The following is a 19,219-nucleotide window of genomic DNA, read 5'->3' as shown; positions in this document are numbered from 1 at the left end:
GCTCCTTCCACGCTATGGCACAACTCATGTAGGCTGCAATTTACAGCTCAATAAAACACTTGTATCGAAAGATGAGTCCAGAACGTTTTTAAGAGAGACTTTCCCATCTCATTAAAATATACAGTATATTTTTAAATTACAATTAATTAACATCTCCCACAGTCAATCAAGGAAATGTAGTCAAAGGCCCAGCCCCAATTGATGGCATTGAAAAAGGATTACATTTCTGGAAACATTTGGCACTACAAACTCAATAATTGTCTAATTGTACCTCAGCAGATTATATAAGTAAACATGAGCAATACAGTATAATACACAAAAAGCATTAATCATTCATTTGATCATGATGTAACAAGAATATTAACAAACTACAGTCTAGTCATCCAATATAATCCAACAGCTACATTTCACTTCACTAGTAAAAAGCACAACAAGAAATTATCATAATATTCAATTGACTAGCTTTCCCCTGTCACCAATTCCTATACTTGTTGTCACATTTATCCCCTTTGGCCTACAAATAGGAGGATGTCTTGAATTCGTCAGGAACATCACTGTCCAGTTTACAGATGACCTTGTAGATGGCCTTCTTCCAGGAGGGGTCTGAATCTTTGGCCACAGAAATGGCTTTGTAAAACTCATGCAACGTGATCTCAGCAACCTCCAGGAATTTGTCAGGAACCTGGAAAAGAAGGCAAGTGGAGAATAAAGACAGTATACTGTGGCTAAAACGAACAAGGTTAAAGTAGAAACTTTACACTATAAAATGTTCCATCAGTACTGACTAATGAGCTTATACCAGCAGACAAGCTGTGGTGTATCCCTTCACAACACATCTTCGCAACTGTTTAGCTGTTTAGTGTTTCCTACCGTTTATTGAACCAAGGCACCAAGTGAGAAAGATCAAGACACGTTGCCAACCAAAAACTACTACTACTACTACTAATAATATAGTTATATAATGTATGTATACTGAAATGTTGACCATCATGTTTCAATTGACATACAAATTTACTTGAAATCTGGGCCTGTTGAATCCTGTTCTGAAGCAGTTCTGAAGCAGTTGAGGCAGCCTTAGCTGATATACTTGCAGGAAGCCATGACTTATTTTTTTGTATGAATGGCAACAGGTGGATATTCAGGTTTATTGTACCTTCTGTCATCTATTGGAACAGCAATTAATTGTTCTGCTTGTCACTATACGTTGCTGCCATAGACGAACAAAGATACATTTGTCCATCCATCCATTTTCTGTACCGCTTATCGTCACTAGGGTTGCGGGCGTGCTGGAGCCTATCCCAGCTGTCTTCGGGCGAGAGGTGGGGTACACCCTGAACTGTTCGCCAGCCAATCGCAGGGCACATATAAACAAACAACCATTCACCCTCACATTCACACCTACAGGCAATTTAGAGTCTTCAGTCAACCTACCGTGCATGTTTTTGGGATGTGGGAGGAAACCGGAGTACCCGGAGAAAACCCACACGGGCATGGGGAGAACATGCAAACTCCACACATGCAAGGCCGTGATTTGAACCCCTGTCCTCATAACTGTGAGACAGATGTGCTAACCAGTCAACCACCATGCCGCCAAGATATATTTTAAATTAAAAAATTATAATTTTCAGACAATTAATTGAAAGTAAATAATTCCCTGACAAGAGAAGAGAGTGTGGGCATAGTCATTGATTAATTGATTATTAATAATTCTGTTAAAATGTGTGGAATTGATTGATGAGTAGGCGGCACGGTGGCCGACTGGTTAGAGCGTCAGCCTCACAGTTCTGAGGACCTGGGTTCAATCCCTGGCCCCGCCTTTGTGGAGTTTGCATGTTCTCCCCGTGCCTGAGTGGGTTTTCTACGGGCACTCCGGTTTCCTCCCACATCCCAAAAACATGCGTGGTAGGTTGATTGAAGACTATAAATTGTCCGTAGGTATGACTGTGAGTGCGAATGGTTGGTTGTTCCTATGTGCCCTGCGATTGGCTGGCAACCAGTTCAGGGTGTACCCCGCCTCCTGCCCGATGACAGCTGGGATAGGCTCCAGCGCGCCCGCGACCCTAGTGAGGAGAAGCGGCTCAGAAAATGGATGGATGGATGGATGATTGATGAGTAATCTTGTTCTGAAGCAGTTGAGGCAGCCTTACATCGTTTCTGATATTAACAAGAACAGCATGACTTCAGCTGTGGAGTTTTGTGCTATAGCTACAAAGCATTTACTGTATTATAATTACTTCATTAAACTTTTAAAAATCAGTTAAAGAACATTTGTTTAGGCAGTAAATAAGACTTGATTGTTTATTTTTTTTTTTCTTGCATTAACTGGATGTTTTTGACTCGCGCAATCTCATACTTTGTAAATCCTCTCTGTGAGGAGTGCTACTGTATATAATTAAAATTTACTGTTACATTATTAAAACAACTCTGTACTACTACTACTAATAATAATAATAATAAATAATAATAATAATAATAATAAGCCATTATTTTCTCGATTATTCCTGAAATATTTTCTAGATTGAAAACTACTCCCTTAGTATTTCCTCCAAAACAATGTTGCGAGTTAATTTTTCTCCTGGTCAATCAGGGAAACTGTGTTTGTGCAAAGCTCATTCCATTTGTGTTAGGTAGAAATCTGTTATCCTATTTTTTATTTTCTTTTACTTGGAAATATAATACAACCCCAATTCCATGTTGTGTTAAACATAAATAAAACACAATACAATGATTTGAAAATCATGCTCAACCTATATTTTATTGAATACACAACAAAGACAATATATTTAATGTTCAAACTGATTAACTTTATTGTTTTTAGCAAATATTCCTCCAACTCATCCTTTCATTTTCAACACTGCTTATCTTGGTTAGGGTCGCAGGGCGCTGGAGCCTATCCCAGTTGACTCCGGGCCACACCCTGAACTGGTCGCCAGTCAGTCGCAGGGCACATATAGACACGGACAACCATTCGCACTCACACCGTCACTGAGTGGGAACTGAACCCATGCTGCCTGCACCAAAGTCAGGCGAGTGTACCACTACAGCAAATAATCATTAACTTAGAATTTTATGGCTGCAACATGTTCCAAAAAAGCTGGGACAGGTGGCAAAAAAGACTGAGAAAGTTGAGGAATGCTCATCAAACACCTGTTTGGAACATCCCACAGGTGAACAGGCTAATTGGGAGCGGGTGGGTGCCATGATTGGGTATAAAAGGAGCTTCCCTGAATTGTTCAGTCATTCACAAGCAAAGATGGGGCGAGGTTCACCTCTTTGTGAACAAGTGCGTGAGAAAATAGTCGAACAGTTTAAGGACAATGTTCCTCAACGTACAATTGCAAGGAATTTAGGGATTTCATCATCTACGGTCCATAATATCATCAAAAGGTTCAGAGAATCTGGAGAAATCACTGCATGTAAGTGGCAAGGCCAAAAACCAACATTGAATGCCCGTGACCTTCGATCCCTCAGGCGGCACTGCATCAAAAACCGACATCAATGTGTGAAGGATATCACCACCTGGGCTCAAGAACACTTCAGAAAACCCATGTCAGTAAATACAGTTTGGCGCTACATCCCAACTTAAGTGCAACTTGAAACTCTACTACGTAAAGCAAAAGCCATTCATCAACAACACCCAGAAACGCCGCCAGCTTCTCTGGGCCGTAGCTCATCTAAGATGGACTGATGAAAAGTGGAAAAGTGTTCTGTGGTCTGACGAGTCCACATTTCAAATTGTTTTGGGAAATTGTGGACGTCGTGTCCTCCGGGCCAAAGAGGAAAAGAACCATCTGGACTGTTATGGACGCAAAGTTCCAAAGCCAGCATCTGTGATGGTATGGGGCTGTGTTAGTGCCCATGGCATGGGTAACTTACACATCTGTGAAGGCACCATTAATGCTGAAAGGTACATACAGGTTTTGGAGAAACATGCTGCCATCCAAGCAACGTCTTTTTCATGTCCCCTTCTTATTTCAGCAAGACAATGCTAAACCACATTCTGCACATGTTACAACAGCGTGGCTTTGTAGTAAAAGAGTGCGGGTACAAGACTGGACTGCCTGCAATCCAGACCTGTCTCCCATTGAAAATGTGTGGCGCATTATGAAACGTAAAATACGACAACGGAGACCCCGGAACGTTGAACAGCTGAAGCTGTACATCAAGAAAGAATGGGAAGAATTCCACCTACAAAGCTTCAACAATTAGTGTCCTCAGTTCCCAAACGTTTATTGAATGTTGTTAAAAGAAAAGGTGATGCAACACAGTGGTAAACATGACCCTGTACCAGCTTTTTTGGAACGTGTCACACCCATAAAATTCTAAGTTAATAATTATTTGCTAAAAAAAACTAAAGTTTATCAGTTTGAACATCAAATATCTTGTTTTTGTAGTGTATTCAATTAAATATAGGTTGAACATAATTTGCAAATCATTGTATTCTGTTTTTATTTATGTTTAACACAACGTCCCAACTTCATTGGAATTGGGGTTGTAAAACTAAAATACTAAAACTGAAATAATGATGTGACTGACTGTAAATTGTAGCTCATTTTCACCCAATCCAAATAGTCCCTGCAGACAAATTGTTGGTGAGAATAAGACGCAAAAGAAATTATGAAAATAGAAACATTCATAACATTAATGGTGCACTGCAATAAAAAAGGATTTTTGTGTCTATTTATATTATCCTCACCCACACACACACACACACACGCACACACACACCAGAAAACGGCCAAAGACACTAGGTAATGACACAGGTGAGATGTGACAAAAGATTAGTTGTAAACCTATGCACGGTGTTTATGAATGAACAATAATATTACCACTCATGAGGTGCACTCACAAGGTATGCTGGGAGAATACCGCCTTGTTTCCCATCAACTGGCCAGGCAGTCAGCACTAGTTGTTGGCATTAGTTATTTTTCTTTCCCCTCATCTCCTGACACAAAGCATCTCTGGGAAAGGAATGTCTTAGTCCCAAGGTAAAGAAAACGGTCTCATCCCTTTCCCACTGAGTGGCCTTCTGCCTCGCAATCCACAGCATCTTTCTCAGCATTCCGCATCAGTAGCAATCTCGGCCTCGCTCAGGCGTACGGGTCCTCTAATCCGGAGTTGTTTTAGCCGGATTTTGCGGCTTCCTCTTCCCACAGTTTGATAAAGCATCACTCTGCAGTTTAGATAAAGGCAGCAAAGGCTGGCAAGCCACAGGTGCAGTGTGACACACAGGTCAGTAGGAGGATGGAGGTGAGGAGTGAGTCACATGCAGGAGCTCTGACATACCTTGGCTAGGTAGTAATGAGAATGCTGATGTGGCTATTTTTAAAATGTTCTATACTTCTGTATATCTACTCTAGCTGACTGGGCAAGATGCAGTGTACACCCTTGAGCGATAGCCTTCAGTTCATCTAACATGAATATTCTTTGACTACAGGCAAACAGACAACAAAGTACTATAGACCCTACAGTGCAGAGTAGCAGTAGTCGACATAATTAAGCAGACTTTGGGCCACCTCCCGGACAGCGAGGGCTCCCACCAAATGATCAGGGCCCCTTGGACAGTTGTCCCCTTTTTCCTTCCAGTTCGACGCTACTGCTGGGCATAGTACTGTGTCAGCAACCATGAAGGTTGTGAATGATATTGCACATTTTGGATATCAAACTTAATCATGTTCCTCTTTTTATTGATCTTTCTTAAGCGTTTGACACAGTTGAGCATGAAGTACATCTAGAGAAGTATTTTCCAACGTTTTTCGAGCCACCCATTTTACACACCACCAAAACAAACGGGTCACAAAACGTATGAATAGTGAAGTAATTATGATGTCATCTCTATTTCCTCACAAATGTACTTACTTAGTGTGACATCTGTTTAATTGAACACAAAGCTAATGAACTAGCAGGAAGAAAATTACTTATTTTGTTGTATCAAAGGCAACAGAGGTTTATTGTATCCTCTTCAAACCCCAATTTCAATGAAGTTGGTTTATTTTTTTTGTAAATAAAAACAGAATACAATGATTTGCAAAAAATTTTCAATTCTTTAGCTTTGTTGGTGGAATTCTTTCCCATTCTTGCTTGATGTAACACTTCAGTTGCTCAACAGTCAGGACTCTCCGTTGTCATATTTTGCGCCTCAAATGTGCCACACATTTTCAATGGGAGACAGGTCTGAACTTCTTCTCGTACTCTCACTTTTTTTCACTACGAAGCCACTGTTGACTAAATAAGCAGGGACATCGCAGAAATTCTGTTTTGCTTGGATGGCAGCATATCTTCCTCCAAAACCTGTATGTACCTTTCAGCATTGATGATGCCTTCCCAGAGTTAGCTATGCCATCGGCACTAACACCCCCCCATACCATCACAGATGCTGGCTGTTGAACTTTGGCTGATAACAAATTATAGGGTCCTTTTACTCTTTGACCCGGAGGGCATGATGTCCATGATTTCCAAAAATAATTTGAAATGTGAACTCGTCAGACCCCAGCACACTGTTACACTTTGCGACAGTCCATCTCAGATGAGCTCGGACCCAGAGAAGCCGGCAGCATTTCTGGGTGTTGTTGATATATGACTTTCGCTTTGCATGGTAGAGTTTTAACTTGCATTTGTAGGTATATTATTATCATTCCTCAACTTTCCCAGTATTGTGTTGCTCCTATCAAAGTTTTTTTGTTGTTTTAGGGGGGGGGGGGGGGGGTTGCAGGCATCAAATTTATATATTAGAATATTTGCCCAAAAAAAACAACATTCATTAGATTGAACATTAAATGTTTTTTTTTTAAAGTATAGAATTGAATATTGAAAAGAATGTGAAAATCATTGTATTCTGTTTTTATTTAGATTTTACACAATGTTGAAACGTCATTGGAATTGGGGTTTGTACCATCTAATGGAAGAGTATTTAATTGTTCTGTCTGTCACTATACAATGGGTATGGAAAGTTTTCAGACCCCCTTATATTTTTCCCCCTTTGTTATACTGCAGCCATTTGTTAAAATCATTTAAGTTCATTTTTTTCCTCATTAATAAACACACAGCACCTCATATTGACAGAAAAAAAAATTGAAATATTTGCTGATTTATTAAAAAAGAAAAACTGAAATACAACACAGCCATAATTATTCAGACCCTTTGCTGTGACACTCATATATTTAACTCACTTGCTGTCCATTTCTTCTGATCATCCTTAAGATGGTTCTCCTTCATTGGAGTGCAGCTGTGTTTTATTATACTGATTGGACTTGATTAGGAAAGCCACACTCCTCTCTATATAAGACCTTACACCTCACAGTGCATGTCAGAGCAAATGAGAATCATGAGGTCAAAGGAACTGCCTGAAGAGCTCAGAGACAGAATTGTGGCGAGGCACAGAGCTGGCCAAGGTTACAAAAAAATGTCTGTGGCACTTAAGGTTCCTAAGAGCACAGTGGCCTCCATATTCCTGAAATGGAAGACGTTTGGGACGATCAGAACCCTTCCTAGAGCTGGCCGTCTGACCAAACTGAGCAATTCGGGGGAGAAGAGCCTTGGTGAGAAAGGTAAAGAAGAACCCAAAGATCACTGTGGCTGAGCTCCAGAGATGCAGTCGGAGATGGGAGAAAGTTCTAGAAAGTCAACCATCACTGCAGCCCTCCACCAGTCAGGGGTTTATGGCAGAATGGCCCGACGGAAGCCTCTCCTCAGTGCAAGACACATGAAAGCCCGCATGGAGTTTGCTAAAAAAAAAAAAACACCTGAAGGACTCCAAGATGGTGAGAAATAAGATTCAGTGGTCTGATGAGCCCAAGATACAAATTGTTGGCATTAATTCTAAGTGGCATTTGTGGCGAAAACCAGGCACTGCTCATCACCTGTCCAATACAGTCCCAACAGTGAAGCATGATGGTGGTAGCATCATGCTGTGGGGGTATTTTTCAGCTGCAGGGCCAGGGAGACTGGTTGCAATCGAAGAAAAGATTAATGCGGCCATGTACAGGAATATCCTGGACAAAAACCTTCTCCAGAGTGCTCAGAACATCAGACTGGGCCGAAGGTTCACCTTCAAAAATGATAATGACCCTAAGCACACAGCTAAAATACCGAAGGAGTGGCTTCAGAACAACTCTGTGACTGTCTTTGGCTGTCCCAGCCAGAGCCCTAACTTAAACCCAATTGAGCATCTCTGGAGAGACCTGAAAATGGCTGCCCACCAACGTTCACCATCCAACCTGACAGAAATGGAGAGGATCTGCAAGGAATGGCAGATGATCCCCAAATCCAGGTGTGAAAAACTTGTTGCATCATTCCCAAAAAGACTCATGGCTGTGTTAGCTCAAAAGGGTGCTTCTGCTAAATACTCAGCAGAGGGTCTGAATACTTATGACTGTGTGATATTTCAGTTTTTCTTTTTTTAACATATCTGCAAAAAATTCAACAATTCCGTTTTTTTCTGTAAATATGGGTTGCTGTGTGTACATTGTGGAAAAAACTGAACTTAAATTATTTTAGCAAATGGCTACAATATAGAGTGAAACTTTAAGGGGGTCTGAATACTTCTGTACCCACTGTATGTCACCAGCATGATTGTACTATTAATAAATAATAATTTTCAGACAAATTAAGTGAAATTGGCTAGGCCACAGTGCTGCCACAAAATTGAACAATGTAAGAAAAAATAATTTGTGGAATTTGAAATCACAATACACTAAAACAGAGCACTATTAGAAAGTGCAAACCTCCTCCAATATTTAAGCAATTGTTGGGCTCTTAATATCTAAAAGGGGTTAAAGCTCTAAAAATTATTCTTATACATCTTTCACAAGCACAATTTAAAACCTGATCTTATGGGATGACAAACCCAAGTCAATAAAACCCGAAGCTCCCTGGCTGAGGTAACAATATAACATGCAATATAAAAGATGAATTATTGACCAACAAGCAGCACTTACATGGAAGTCATTGGCCTTGTTGTAGTGCATGTTGAGTGCACGGAACAGCTCGGAGTCTCTGCTGACTGTGATTTCTTTGACTTCACTGATGCCGTCTACAATGGCTTGGCGGGCAAACTTCTCCATTTGGATGTAGTAGAACTCCCTGAAGTTACTGAACCACTTGATCAGCTGAGATGTGATGCACCGATTGAACTGGAAACAGAAAAAAATGTTTTTAAAAAAAATAGAATGTTTCATAGGGATATTAGAAGGCCAAAGAAAATGGGTGAATTGCTCATTCCTATTTGAGACTTCAATTCAATTAAAATTATTAAGGCCTGTGCTTTGAAATCAAATCAATTAAACTGACTCTGTGGCAGATGTGTGTTATTGAAGGCTCTCACAATAATTGACTGCAGTAACTTACATTCAGTACCTGTGGGGCAAACTTCCAGCTAATAGTCTGTCAGCCTATTTATACGAGACAAAAATTGTGCTGATCTTTTCCCACCAATGTCCACAGTTAAAAAATAAATTAAAAAAACCTGCCAGGCCTTTGTATTTCTAAAGGCAGTCTTGACATTAGTCGTGTTGTTCTATCTCGTCATCCAGAAAGCTGGGTGAAAGATAGAAAAAAAAGGCCTAAGGGCTGGGCAGGCATCAAAGACGCTTCTTCCCACTGGTGTGATGGGTGTGAACGTGGTGTGGTAAGGACAGAAGGAAGCTTCCCTCTCGTTGACTCGGGCTGATAGGATGGAATCAGACACTGGGATTAGGCGCTCTTTTGTTCGGTGCCACTTCCCACCGCCGGATTGTAAGCAAGGAGGAGACGTTCGCAGGCTGCCGCCGCAGCATCCTCCCCCCTGACCCAGGGGTCAACATAGATTGGGAGGCAGGGGCCCAGACTGAGGGAGGATGAGGGATGATAGGCGGGGACAGAAGAAGCATTTTGGAGAAATTTATAATGCAGCATCGATGGTGTGAAAAGAAATGATGCAAAGACAAAAAGAAGGGAAGCTGGGAGCTAAGAACAGCTAGAGACACAAGACCGAGGCCAACAGGATGTTGTGTTCAGGGCCAGCAAGTCTCTAATACCAACTCTGTTGACACTCAATAGCAATGCCTTGCTTACAGAGTCCTTTGTCACTCCATTTGCTGACTGGAGTGGCTTTTTTTAAACAGAGAATGGCTCTGTATCTCCCTTTGCCCCTAGGACACACTAGCAGCTCAGTGGCTTTGTTATTTAAACCCTCTGCGTTTTTGTTTCTCTCCTCCGACACACTGCGGCTCTTTTCTGTCCCAAACACACACTGACAAGTTGATCCCAGGAGTTAGACGCAGGAGAAACAGTTTTAGAAGTTGTTAAATTTGATATACAGAATACTACCTTGACATCAGGGAAGAATGTCTTCAAGACATTGGAGCTGGGGTAGCGAGTGTAGAAGAACATCAGTTTGGCCTTCTTCAAGTGACTCGGGGTGAGACCCTCCTGGATGTTCACCATCACGTTAAGGCAGACGCACGGACAAATAGTAACATGTAGTGCAGTGCAGTGCAAGGTGATAGTGGAGCCGAGTATTGTGTTGCATCAATCTTCAGCTAAATTTAATTTGGCTGAAGAGTAGCTCGAGTCAATAATGACCCTAACATGTGCTTATTGGCAAAACAGAATTAAGAATTAGATTAGGGATTTTTAATTAGCGAGCAAAGCACTTCATGGCAGGCTGTTAAAACAAAAAAAGAGCTCATTTAAAGACAGCATATGTCACAGGCTTTTCTTAAAAAAAAATAATAATAATGAAAATAAAAAAGGGGGGTTCAAGGTGGTTTAATTTTACTTCTGGCTATTTTGTTCTTTTTAAGTTTTTGATTAAAAATAGGTATTTAGAGGGTTATACACAGCAATTTAATGAGTGCAGCTTCTACTCATGTTTCCCCCCTGTGGCAATGAAGATGCTATGGAGCATTTCCTCTGTAGTCCACCACCATGCCTCAGGTCACAAAATTTCTTCATCAGGGCACAACATGATACATTTATTAGAAAAGCCTAGCTTTGAAACAGGGATGTGGGGATGAAAGATTAATGTGCTATTGTTCAAAGAGAAGCACTTCCCTTTGCACTCGAAAGCTAAAATAAATCCCGATCAAATATTTCTCCCGCATTAGATAAACAAGATATACTGACTAAATTATTTCCTCCATGAGGTACAATAAATGTAATCAAACTAATGATAGTCATCACGTGGTTTAAGCAATGGACGTGACTGGAGCATCTTGTGCCCTACTAGTTTTCTTTCAGCATTCACAGAAGTCAGAGCTGCTGCTGTCATCTTGTACTCTTGTACAATTGTGTGCATTCTCACAAAGGTACGCAATAACACATACTCAAGACAAGAGCTCAAGTGTTATGGTTGGGAGGCACTTGTGGTTTCCACCAGCACTCAGATGTGACCTTTTCTGTGCACCCCCATCACTATGATGATGTAGAAATAGATCCTGCACCTTTTCAAGTATGAAAAAAAATGACGCTTCCTGAAACAACACGATGCTTTCGCTGCCTTTGAAAAGTCGGCTTTTGTTCCTGGCAATTCTTATCAAAGCCTTGTATTCCTTTTTATTTGTCTTTTTGCGGACTTAAAGTCATTTCTCCGCTCAGATTAAAGAAGATGCAGTAATTTTCAATGGTGGGGGGGGGGGGGGGGGGCAAGATCAAAGCAATAAATTCTCCTTGAAGTTACTGGCGCTGCCCATTCTAAAACTGACCACCGAGCCAAAGCTCAATTATAGGTAGCGTAAAAAGATGAGACACCGCCAAACATTGTGTCAGTATAACGATACTATAGCATAGTATTGACTTGATTCTTTTTTTTTTTTACTTTTTTTTAAGACACATTGCAATATAATACTTTTGTGACTACTGCGCGCTAGTACATGCATACACACTATTGCATATCAAAGTATAATTTGTTCTAATTATTTTCATTACCCCTAATGGCAGTTGGTAGTTTAGTGGTACATGGTGCTGTCTTTCACTTTCGTTCATTGCCCCTAACATGCGTCAAGCGCCAATTACAAACCTGGAATTGTAAGTGTTGGATCAGGAAGGGCCAAAATTTAGGTAAATCTCATTCATACAAACATCACAAGTTTTAGAAACATGCCGAAAGAGAAGAAGTAGCTCTCAGCTCAACCGATTCAAAACTAATCCCGGAACAAAATGTGTAGTTTGTTAAAGACAGGTTATCTGTTACTTTTGTCAGAACAAACACTCAACTAGAATCAACTTCTGATGTGGCTTTGCCTTAAAGCAATTACTCAAGTGTCCAATCAGATTGCGCTAGATGCTACTCTATCAGGCATATTAAGCATGACATCTGGAGCTGTACAATTTCTTGATCATGAAGATTTATATATATATATATATATATATATATATATATATATATATATATATATATATATGTGTGTGTGTGTGTGTGTGTGTGTGTAGCAGCACATCTGCCTCACAGTTCTGAGGACCGGGGTTCAAATCCCAGCACCGCCTGGGTGGCAATCAATTGCTTGCATTCCACTACATAGTGACGTTATGGCAATCTGGGTGTCAATATGTCTGCGGAAGTCACTGTCCAGACTTTGTTTTCTACATAGCTTACCCTCAACTTTGAAGTCTAAAGAATATCATCATCACATCAGCTGAGAGGCTGGCCTGCATCCATGCAAAATTTAACTGTGGCACAACTTATTCAGGCAGCATTGTTCTGCTCAATTCAATACGAAAAGATATTCTCCTATCCCATAATTTATATTTAAAGAATGATAATTCAAGGTTTAGTTTCTTAGTTTTTCCCATAAATGGATCAAGGATATTTTGTGAAATTTCTATCCCTAATATGATATCTAAAGATTGCTATGTGTTGATATGTATTAATCACTATTACACTCAAAAAGATGACTCACTGGATGAACACAAATAAATTTTGGGAGGGTTTTCCATCCATTTTATTTGTGTAACTCCAACTCAAACTTCGTAGTTCCATGTAATGTGATATAATTGAGTCAGCCAAACCAATGTTCATCAAATACAGCCAAAGTAAAATAAGTACATTAAGTGGCCTACATTGATTCACATCAGTCCAACTCAAATTACTATAATTAGTCTAAAATAAATAATTTTAGCGTTTACCCCTCCCCACAATTTATTTCACACAACACAAAATCTGGTAAATGTGTTTTTATTGAAAACTCACAAAATACAACTACATTCTTTGGAAATGCATTTTGAACTTTACATGCTTAAATTTTTAAGCTTCTTTGTAGTTGTATAAAACACCTGTGAGTCCTGTCACTCATATAGCAACGCAGGTTAGTGTATTTTGAATTAATACATTTTAAGTACTAGAAAAGCATCTTAAATGATAGTCTTGGACTGTGAGCACACACCCTGACTGTCCCTTGTGAAAAAAAAGTTAGATTTTCAGCTGCTGTACCTTTGCTTTTAGCTTGGGTCCATCTAAGTTCATAATGATCGTCTGTAAAAACTCAGAAGTGTACTTCAGGTTTACTGGAAAGACTAGATGAAGTGCCAAGATTAGCCCAAACAGCATGATCAACACCATGATGACACTGCCAGCGTTGTTGCGGACTTTAATGCCCTCGATCACAATTCCCACATCCTCTGGCTCATCATATCGATCTTTTCAGATTGTGTAAATCTTTATGACTGTGGTGGTGATGTTCCTTTCTGCATCCTTAGCTACCGCGGGCTGAATAACAACACAAAAACAGAAAACAAATTAATTAAAATGCAACACACGGGGGATAACAAACAGAAATCCAGATACAAAATTACATACAGCAGTTTAAACCAACGGTTTATCAGTTGTTATGGTCAAGAGTGGGATAGAATAAAATGACGAGCAGTCTTGCTAACTCTTAACGCAATAGTGGCGGAGCAGCTAAAAATAGCACTGATTCAGTATCAGCAAATAAAATACCGTGATTAACAGACCAGTGCGGTTAACGTAAACAATACGTACTGTACTCACTTTAATGTACGCACGACACTTGGTCACAAACTCTTAAATGTTTTGCCCAACTTGATTCGCTTGCAGAAAGAAAAAGGGGCGCGAGGAGAGAAGGCGGTCACGTGCCAGGTGTTACTCGTCTCTCAATGGGCAGTTTAGTTACCCTTTGGTGTTTTAACAATATACTGTACTATAAATGCCCCATAAATGACCTGCCTTGCATTCATAAGGCGATTTTTGATAAGTGAATAAAGCACACACGTCACTTAACTTTCAATTCTACATACATTGAGCAGACTCCACGAGTGGTGGGGGTGGGAGGTGGGGCGCTATGCAGAGGGGGCATCTGGCAAAACCAATTATTCGTTAATAATTCACGTTCGTAGCTTCCGAACGTACGCGTACACTATTTTTTCCAGAACACGTTATGCGGTTAAAACACTAGAGTAACTACAAACACGAGTAGTCCTACTAGCAGTTAAACCTAGCATAGCTAGCTAGCTAGCTAGCCCATAATGCCTGCCCAACTACGCTGAGGGTCTTCGCGGTCTTTTGGGAAAGGTTGTTTTTTTTTTAAATAAAAGAATTATAAAAACACTCAGTACTCACCAGGGAGGGAAATTACAGCTGTCTTTCTCCGCAGCAGCGCCGCCACAAATTGTCGAATGTCGATAAAGAAAGCAAGCTGAGAGCGCAAGGAACAAGTGTCTGAGCGTTGCAATGGGCGGTCCCAATTCAAATTTCAAATCAAACATTTGTTTTGAGTTCATGAAAGTCAAAGTGAAACTATTACTTCAGCTTAACAAAAAGTACATGTATAAGTTGTTAATTAGATTTGTTTTAGAAAAATTAAACATAAAATAAATGTTGCATGAAAGAAGGGCTTGAATCATTTTTATGAGTGTATTGGTAGCTCATTATCAAACGAACAAACAAACTTTGGCCTCTGTGATAAATTTCTCTTTGGTCTTCTCTTTTAAATTCAACATACTTAAAAAGAAATTATATGAACTCTCTGGAGTACTTTCTAGTTTTCTTTGTTAACCAATTCTCCTGCCATGTGTGAACGCAGGCTGCATCACGTAAAAAATGAAAATCACACTATTGTCTCCCTCAAAGGCTACTTTGGTGAAAGGATATGTTGAGAGACATGTAGGGGTTTCGTTCGGCCATACTTTGCAGCTCACCACACTCTAGTTTGACATGAGGGAGGCACAGAGTCTCGACCGTCACAGGCCCCAGTGCAGAGGGGCGAGAGTGGTGGCTGATGTGACTGGGTGTCACTTTGGATCGCAATGCAATGGTGTCCCAAGGTAGGTCTACTGGGTCTGGAGAGGTCCTGTCCATTGAATGGGGCATGCAGTGGAGACCCCCAAAGTTAGTGTGTGGCCCGTACTTGAGAAGGTGTTCCAGGATCTGGCTTTCATGCAGAGGGGCACTGTAGTTGAACTGGAATGGCGTCTGGTGAACAGGATAGGGCCTCTTCACTGTGGAGGTGACTGAGCTCAGAGGTGTTGTCACTGGTTTGCGAACCACCAGTGAGAGTGCTTCTGTCTGGTCCTGATGCACCTCTGAGTTATCATAACACTCCAAAGAGTGGGGCTTGGTGGGGCTCTCTTCAGCCTGCAGGTGCTCCTGTATTGAACCATCTTGTTGGTTCTTTTGGCCTGCACTCAAACTGATCTGCATCTCTGGAGATGGGCACATTCGCTGTTGAGAGGATAGATCGAGCCCTGATGAGGACACCTTGGTCAACACTCGGTCCACACAGTCATTCATAGCACTGGAGAGCTCCTGCTTCAAGATTTCCCAAAGGTTCTGACTCTCTCTTTGAAGAGTCGGTTGACCATCTTTCATTCTGTCCTCACGCTCTGAAATCAGCCTGCTCTTCCTCTCGCAACCATCTTCGGCGCCCGTGTAGTTGCTTCCCACTGGGGTGTGACAATCAGTGGCTACAGCTTCCTTGTCGTCGCGAGCTGCATCTTCCTGCTTATAAACTTGAAGGAATTTTTCCTGGAGCTGACATAGAAGCTTTTGCATGCTGTGGAGCTGCTCTTTTAGTTTGTGGCACTCCTCATCCTTGGTGTTAGTATCATCGTGATCTCTTCCAGGTTTTTGACTTGCCGGCCCTCCAATGCTGTGCTCCTGATGTTGAGGTAGCCGTTGTTTGCGTTTATTCTCCCGGTATGCCTCTCGAGACTCTCTGGTGTCTCGGGAATCAAGGTCAGGCCGCTCATTGTCCTCATGTGGCCTGTTGTTGGGAGAACCTGACATCACTCTGATGATGTTCTCCACTCGGGCTCGCTTCGCTTGAAGGTGGTCTGTCATGGGTGGTTCTCCCTCTGAGCTGCACCTTGTAGAAAGGTGGCAATTAGGTGAGGATGCTTCCGTTGTACTGTCCTTTGACGACACACTGCTGCGGTCCTCCTGTCCAGAGTCAGTGGTAGTAGAGTTGGAAAGGTAGAAATGGCTTTCTTCTAGTGCCCTTTTGCTGTGCATGGTCTTCCGTAGAAGCTGAGATATGATTGAGCCATTGGAGTATGAGGAAAGTGGCTCATCGTAGATGTTTCTGCGTAAGCAAGGCAGCATGACGCTGTGTTTGTCATCCTCCAGGCAGCCTTCATTGGAGTTGTGCACACTCTGGTCTGAAGGGCTGAGGTTCATTTTCGCTAAGCTCTACACACTCTTTGCGAAATCAGAATCTGAAAAGATGGGGTACAATGAACACAATTAAGTACATAATAATGAAGGAATCACAGTTTTCAAAAAGTAAAACAATCCTGACACATTCAAAAATGTCTCAATAGCTTTACATTTGTATGTGAACAGAAAAGGAAAAAGCTCTGAAGGACATTGTTTCTAAATATATATATATATCCTGTAGTTTATATACTATCAAAATAATCTTGACCAAACAGTTACAGCTTTCATCACCCTTAACCTAATGTTTTTATACACTAAAATGTAGTTACAATTGAGAGTTTGAATACTGCTGGAACACGCAAATTGATTGTTGCACACAGCAAAAATCAGCCAATGCTGCAGTATTTGCAAGATGGTAAGGAAGCAAAACCTTGATTTGGAGCAATAAGAGTTTCTTCCTTTTGATCATGTGATAATAACGTAAAGGATAAAAGAAACATGATTCAAAACTGTGTATAAATTATTTATAAGAGCAATTGTCTTGAATCCTCTGTTTTTGTATCATCAACAAGCAAACATCCATTCACGCTCTCTTTTTCATTTTCATAGTGTCCTCTTGCTGGCTTTCATTTCATTTCAGTTGCACATTGGATGTCACAAAATTAATCATGGACCATAAGTGCATTCTTAAAAAAACATGCAACCAGAATAGATGGGATTTGAAAACGACAGTTTTGATTTGTTAATGTACATTACACTTTACAGTGTTTCAGTAAAATTGTTTAACTTGATGTGTGCTTTTTTTCTTCTTCAATACAATATTTGTAAGTGTAGACAAAATTAAAGCCATTAAACACTGAAATTGTCTTTTTCCTCAATTATTTAAAAAAGGTACAATGATTGACATTTTGTAGAAATCAACAGTTATTAACTCCTTTACAATGTAGTTTCTACAATGTAAAAGTTTACATTAAAATGACTAATAAGATTTGTTTTACTTAATTCTCAAAACAGTGACTGAATAAATGGAATAAGCAGTTTACATAAACATATTTAAAGTTTTAAAGATATCAACCTCTGAAACGAGTGTCGTAAACCTTCACTTACATTTTAAGAAATATTTTCATGAAAAACAAAACAAGCTATTTAAAGGTGTTTTTAAAAACCGGAAATGTGTTGAAACTTAAAAAGTCAACTATCACGTGATCAAAGCTTCTAAAAGAAAACAACAAAACAGTGGAATGAACACTTTGGACACCACTTGACTGTTAAAGAACAAAAAGAGGAAGTAAAGTGACAGGGATCCCCCTTACCTGTTGCCGGGCTGGTGGCCTCACGCTCACTGTGATGTGAGGAGTGCGGCAGCAGATGCACTGAAGTGCTCCAAGAGGCGTGACCATGAACGCATCACTAGCGAGGAAAGTTGACTGACAGCTCCTGCCCGTGCTCGGCTCCTCGGACCTGCTTTGTGTGTGCATATCCATATGTTAAATTCTGGAAGGTTATTTACAAGTAGGACAAGTCACATAACAAGAGTGTAGCCCAGGAGCGGGCAAACAGCTGTGATTATTAAGAGCCACATTAGATTTTTAACCCTACAAATGATCTCATTTGTAGATGTGGTTAGAAAAAAAAGAGTTAAAATGTCAATCTACAATATGTACAATTGTTTTAAGAGTAAATGGTAATTCATGCCGGTTTTTGTATGGTATTATATTGTAATTAAATTAATTACCCAAACATTTAATTTAAAAAAGTCAAATTATTATTTTTTTACTGTTAGTTTTGTATTTTGTGTAAAACAGTTTATCTTAATAATAATAATAATATAATTAATAATAATGTCTGCACTGTTTTTAATTGTATTATTTAAAATGTAATTAAATATATACAAAAAATCTAATAAAAAGACAAAAATACACGTGTTTATATGACTAATATTTGTATATTTCATGTGAAATAGTTTATTTAAATAATAAATTGAGAGAAAAAAAACATTCCTGATTTTTGGTTGTATAATCGCTCCATCAATCCATCTTCTTCACCACTTCTCCCCATTGGTCGCGGGTGTGCTGGACCCTATCCCAGCTGACTTCAGGGGAACATGCATGTTTTGGGAATATGGGTGTAAAGCGGAGTATACCCAAAAGAAAAGAGCACCAACAGCACATACAAGCTACACACAGGAAGGCCGGAGCCTAGATTCGAACCCCCAACCACAGAACTCTGAGGCAGATGGACCACAAACTACTTGGCCATCATGATTGTATTACTTATAGTTATTTATACTGAAGTAACCAATTAAATGCAAAAATATATTTTACTAATGTTTTGTATTTTATGTTAAACGTTTCATTTAATAATAATAATGCTCATTCAATATTTAAATTATATTATTCAATTAAAGGTACAATTTGCAGTTTTAAAAAAAAATACCTTTTGTCATACCTTCTTGACCTGACAGTAGAATATTATTAAAATGATCTTTTGAAAAATCATCCCTCTTTGGCCCCATCTAATGCCTCTAATTTAATTCTAATTATTATTTTGAAACTTGCCGGCACGGTGGACAACTGGTTAGCACATCTGCCAACTGGTTAGCACATCTGCCTCACAGCTCTGGGGACCGGGGTT

General features: G+C 40.1%; 1 protein-coding gene across 1 annotated transcript; it reads right to left on the bottom strand.

Moving 5' to 3' along the window:
• Positions 1-464: 464 nt before the first annotated feature.
• Positions 465-17,922, bottom strand: prox2 (prospero homeobox 2). The gene is made up of 5 exons (XM_061696716.1): positions 17,899-17,922; positions 15,083-16,644; positions 10,306-10,413; positions 8,937-9,131; positions 465-682 (listed from the first exon to the last, which is right to left on the bottom strand). The coding sequence occupies exons 2-5, from the start codon at positions 16,604-16,606 to the stop codon at positions 515-517; spliced, it is 1,995 nt and encodes a 664-aa protein (XP_061552700.1). The 5' UTR covers positions 16,607-16,644; positions 17,899-17,922; the 3' UTR covers positions 465-514.
• Between the last annotated feature and the right edge of the window lie 1,297 nt (positions 17,923-19,219).

This window comes from Phycodurus eques, chromosome 14 (genome assembly GCF_024500275.1).
Source record: "Phycodurus eques isolate BA_2022a chromosome 14, UOR_Pequ_1.1, whole genome shotgun sequence".
Taxonomy (NCBI): domain Eukaryota; kingdom Metazoa; phylum Chordata; class Actinopteri; order Syngnathiformes; family Syngnathidae; genus Phycodurus; species Phycodurus eques.
Note: the sequence above shows the minus strand (reverse complement) of the source record. Positions and strands in the feature narration are given on the sequence as shown.

Coding starts and splice junctions, on each gene's coding strand:
- prox2 (XM_061696716.1), bottom strand. CDS start 16,606: ATGAACCTCAGCCCTTCAGACCAGAGTGTGCACAACTCCAATGAAGGC. Junction 9,132..10,305: donor CATTCTTCCCTGATGTCAAG/GTAGTATTCTGT, acceptor TTCTGTTTCCAG/TTCAATCGGTGCATCACATC. Junction 683..8,936: donor ACAAGGCCAATGACTTCCAT/GTAAGTGCTGCT, acceptor CTTCTTTTCCAG/GTTCCTGACAAATTCCTGGA.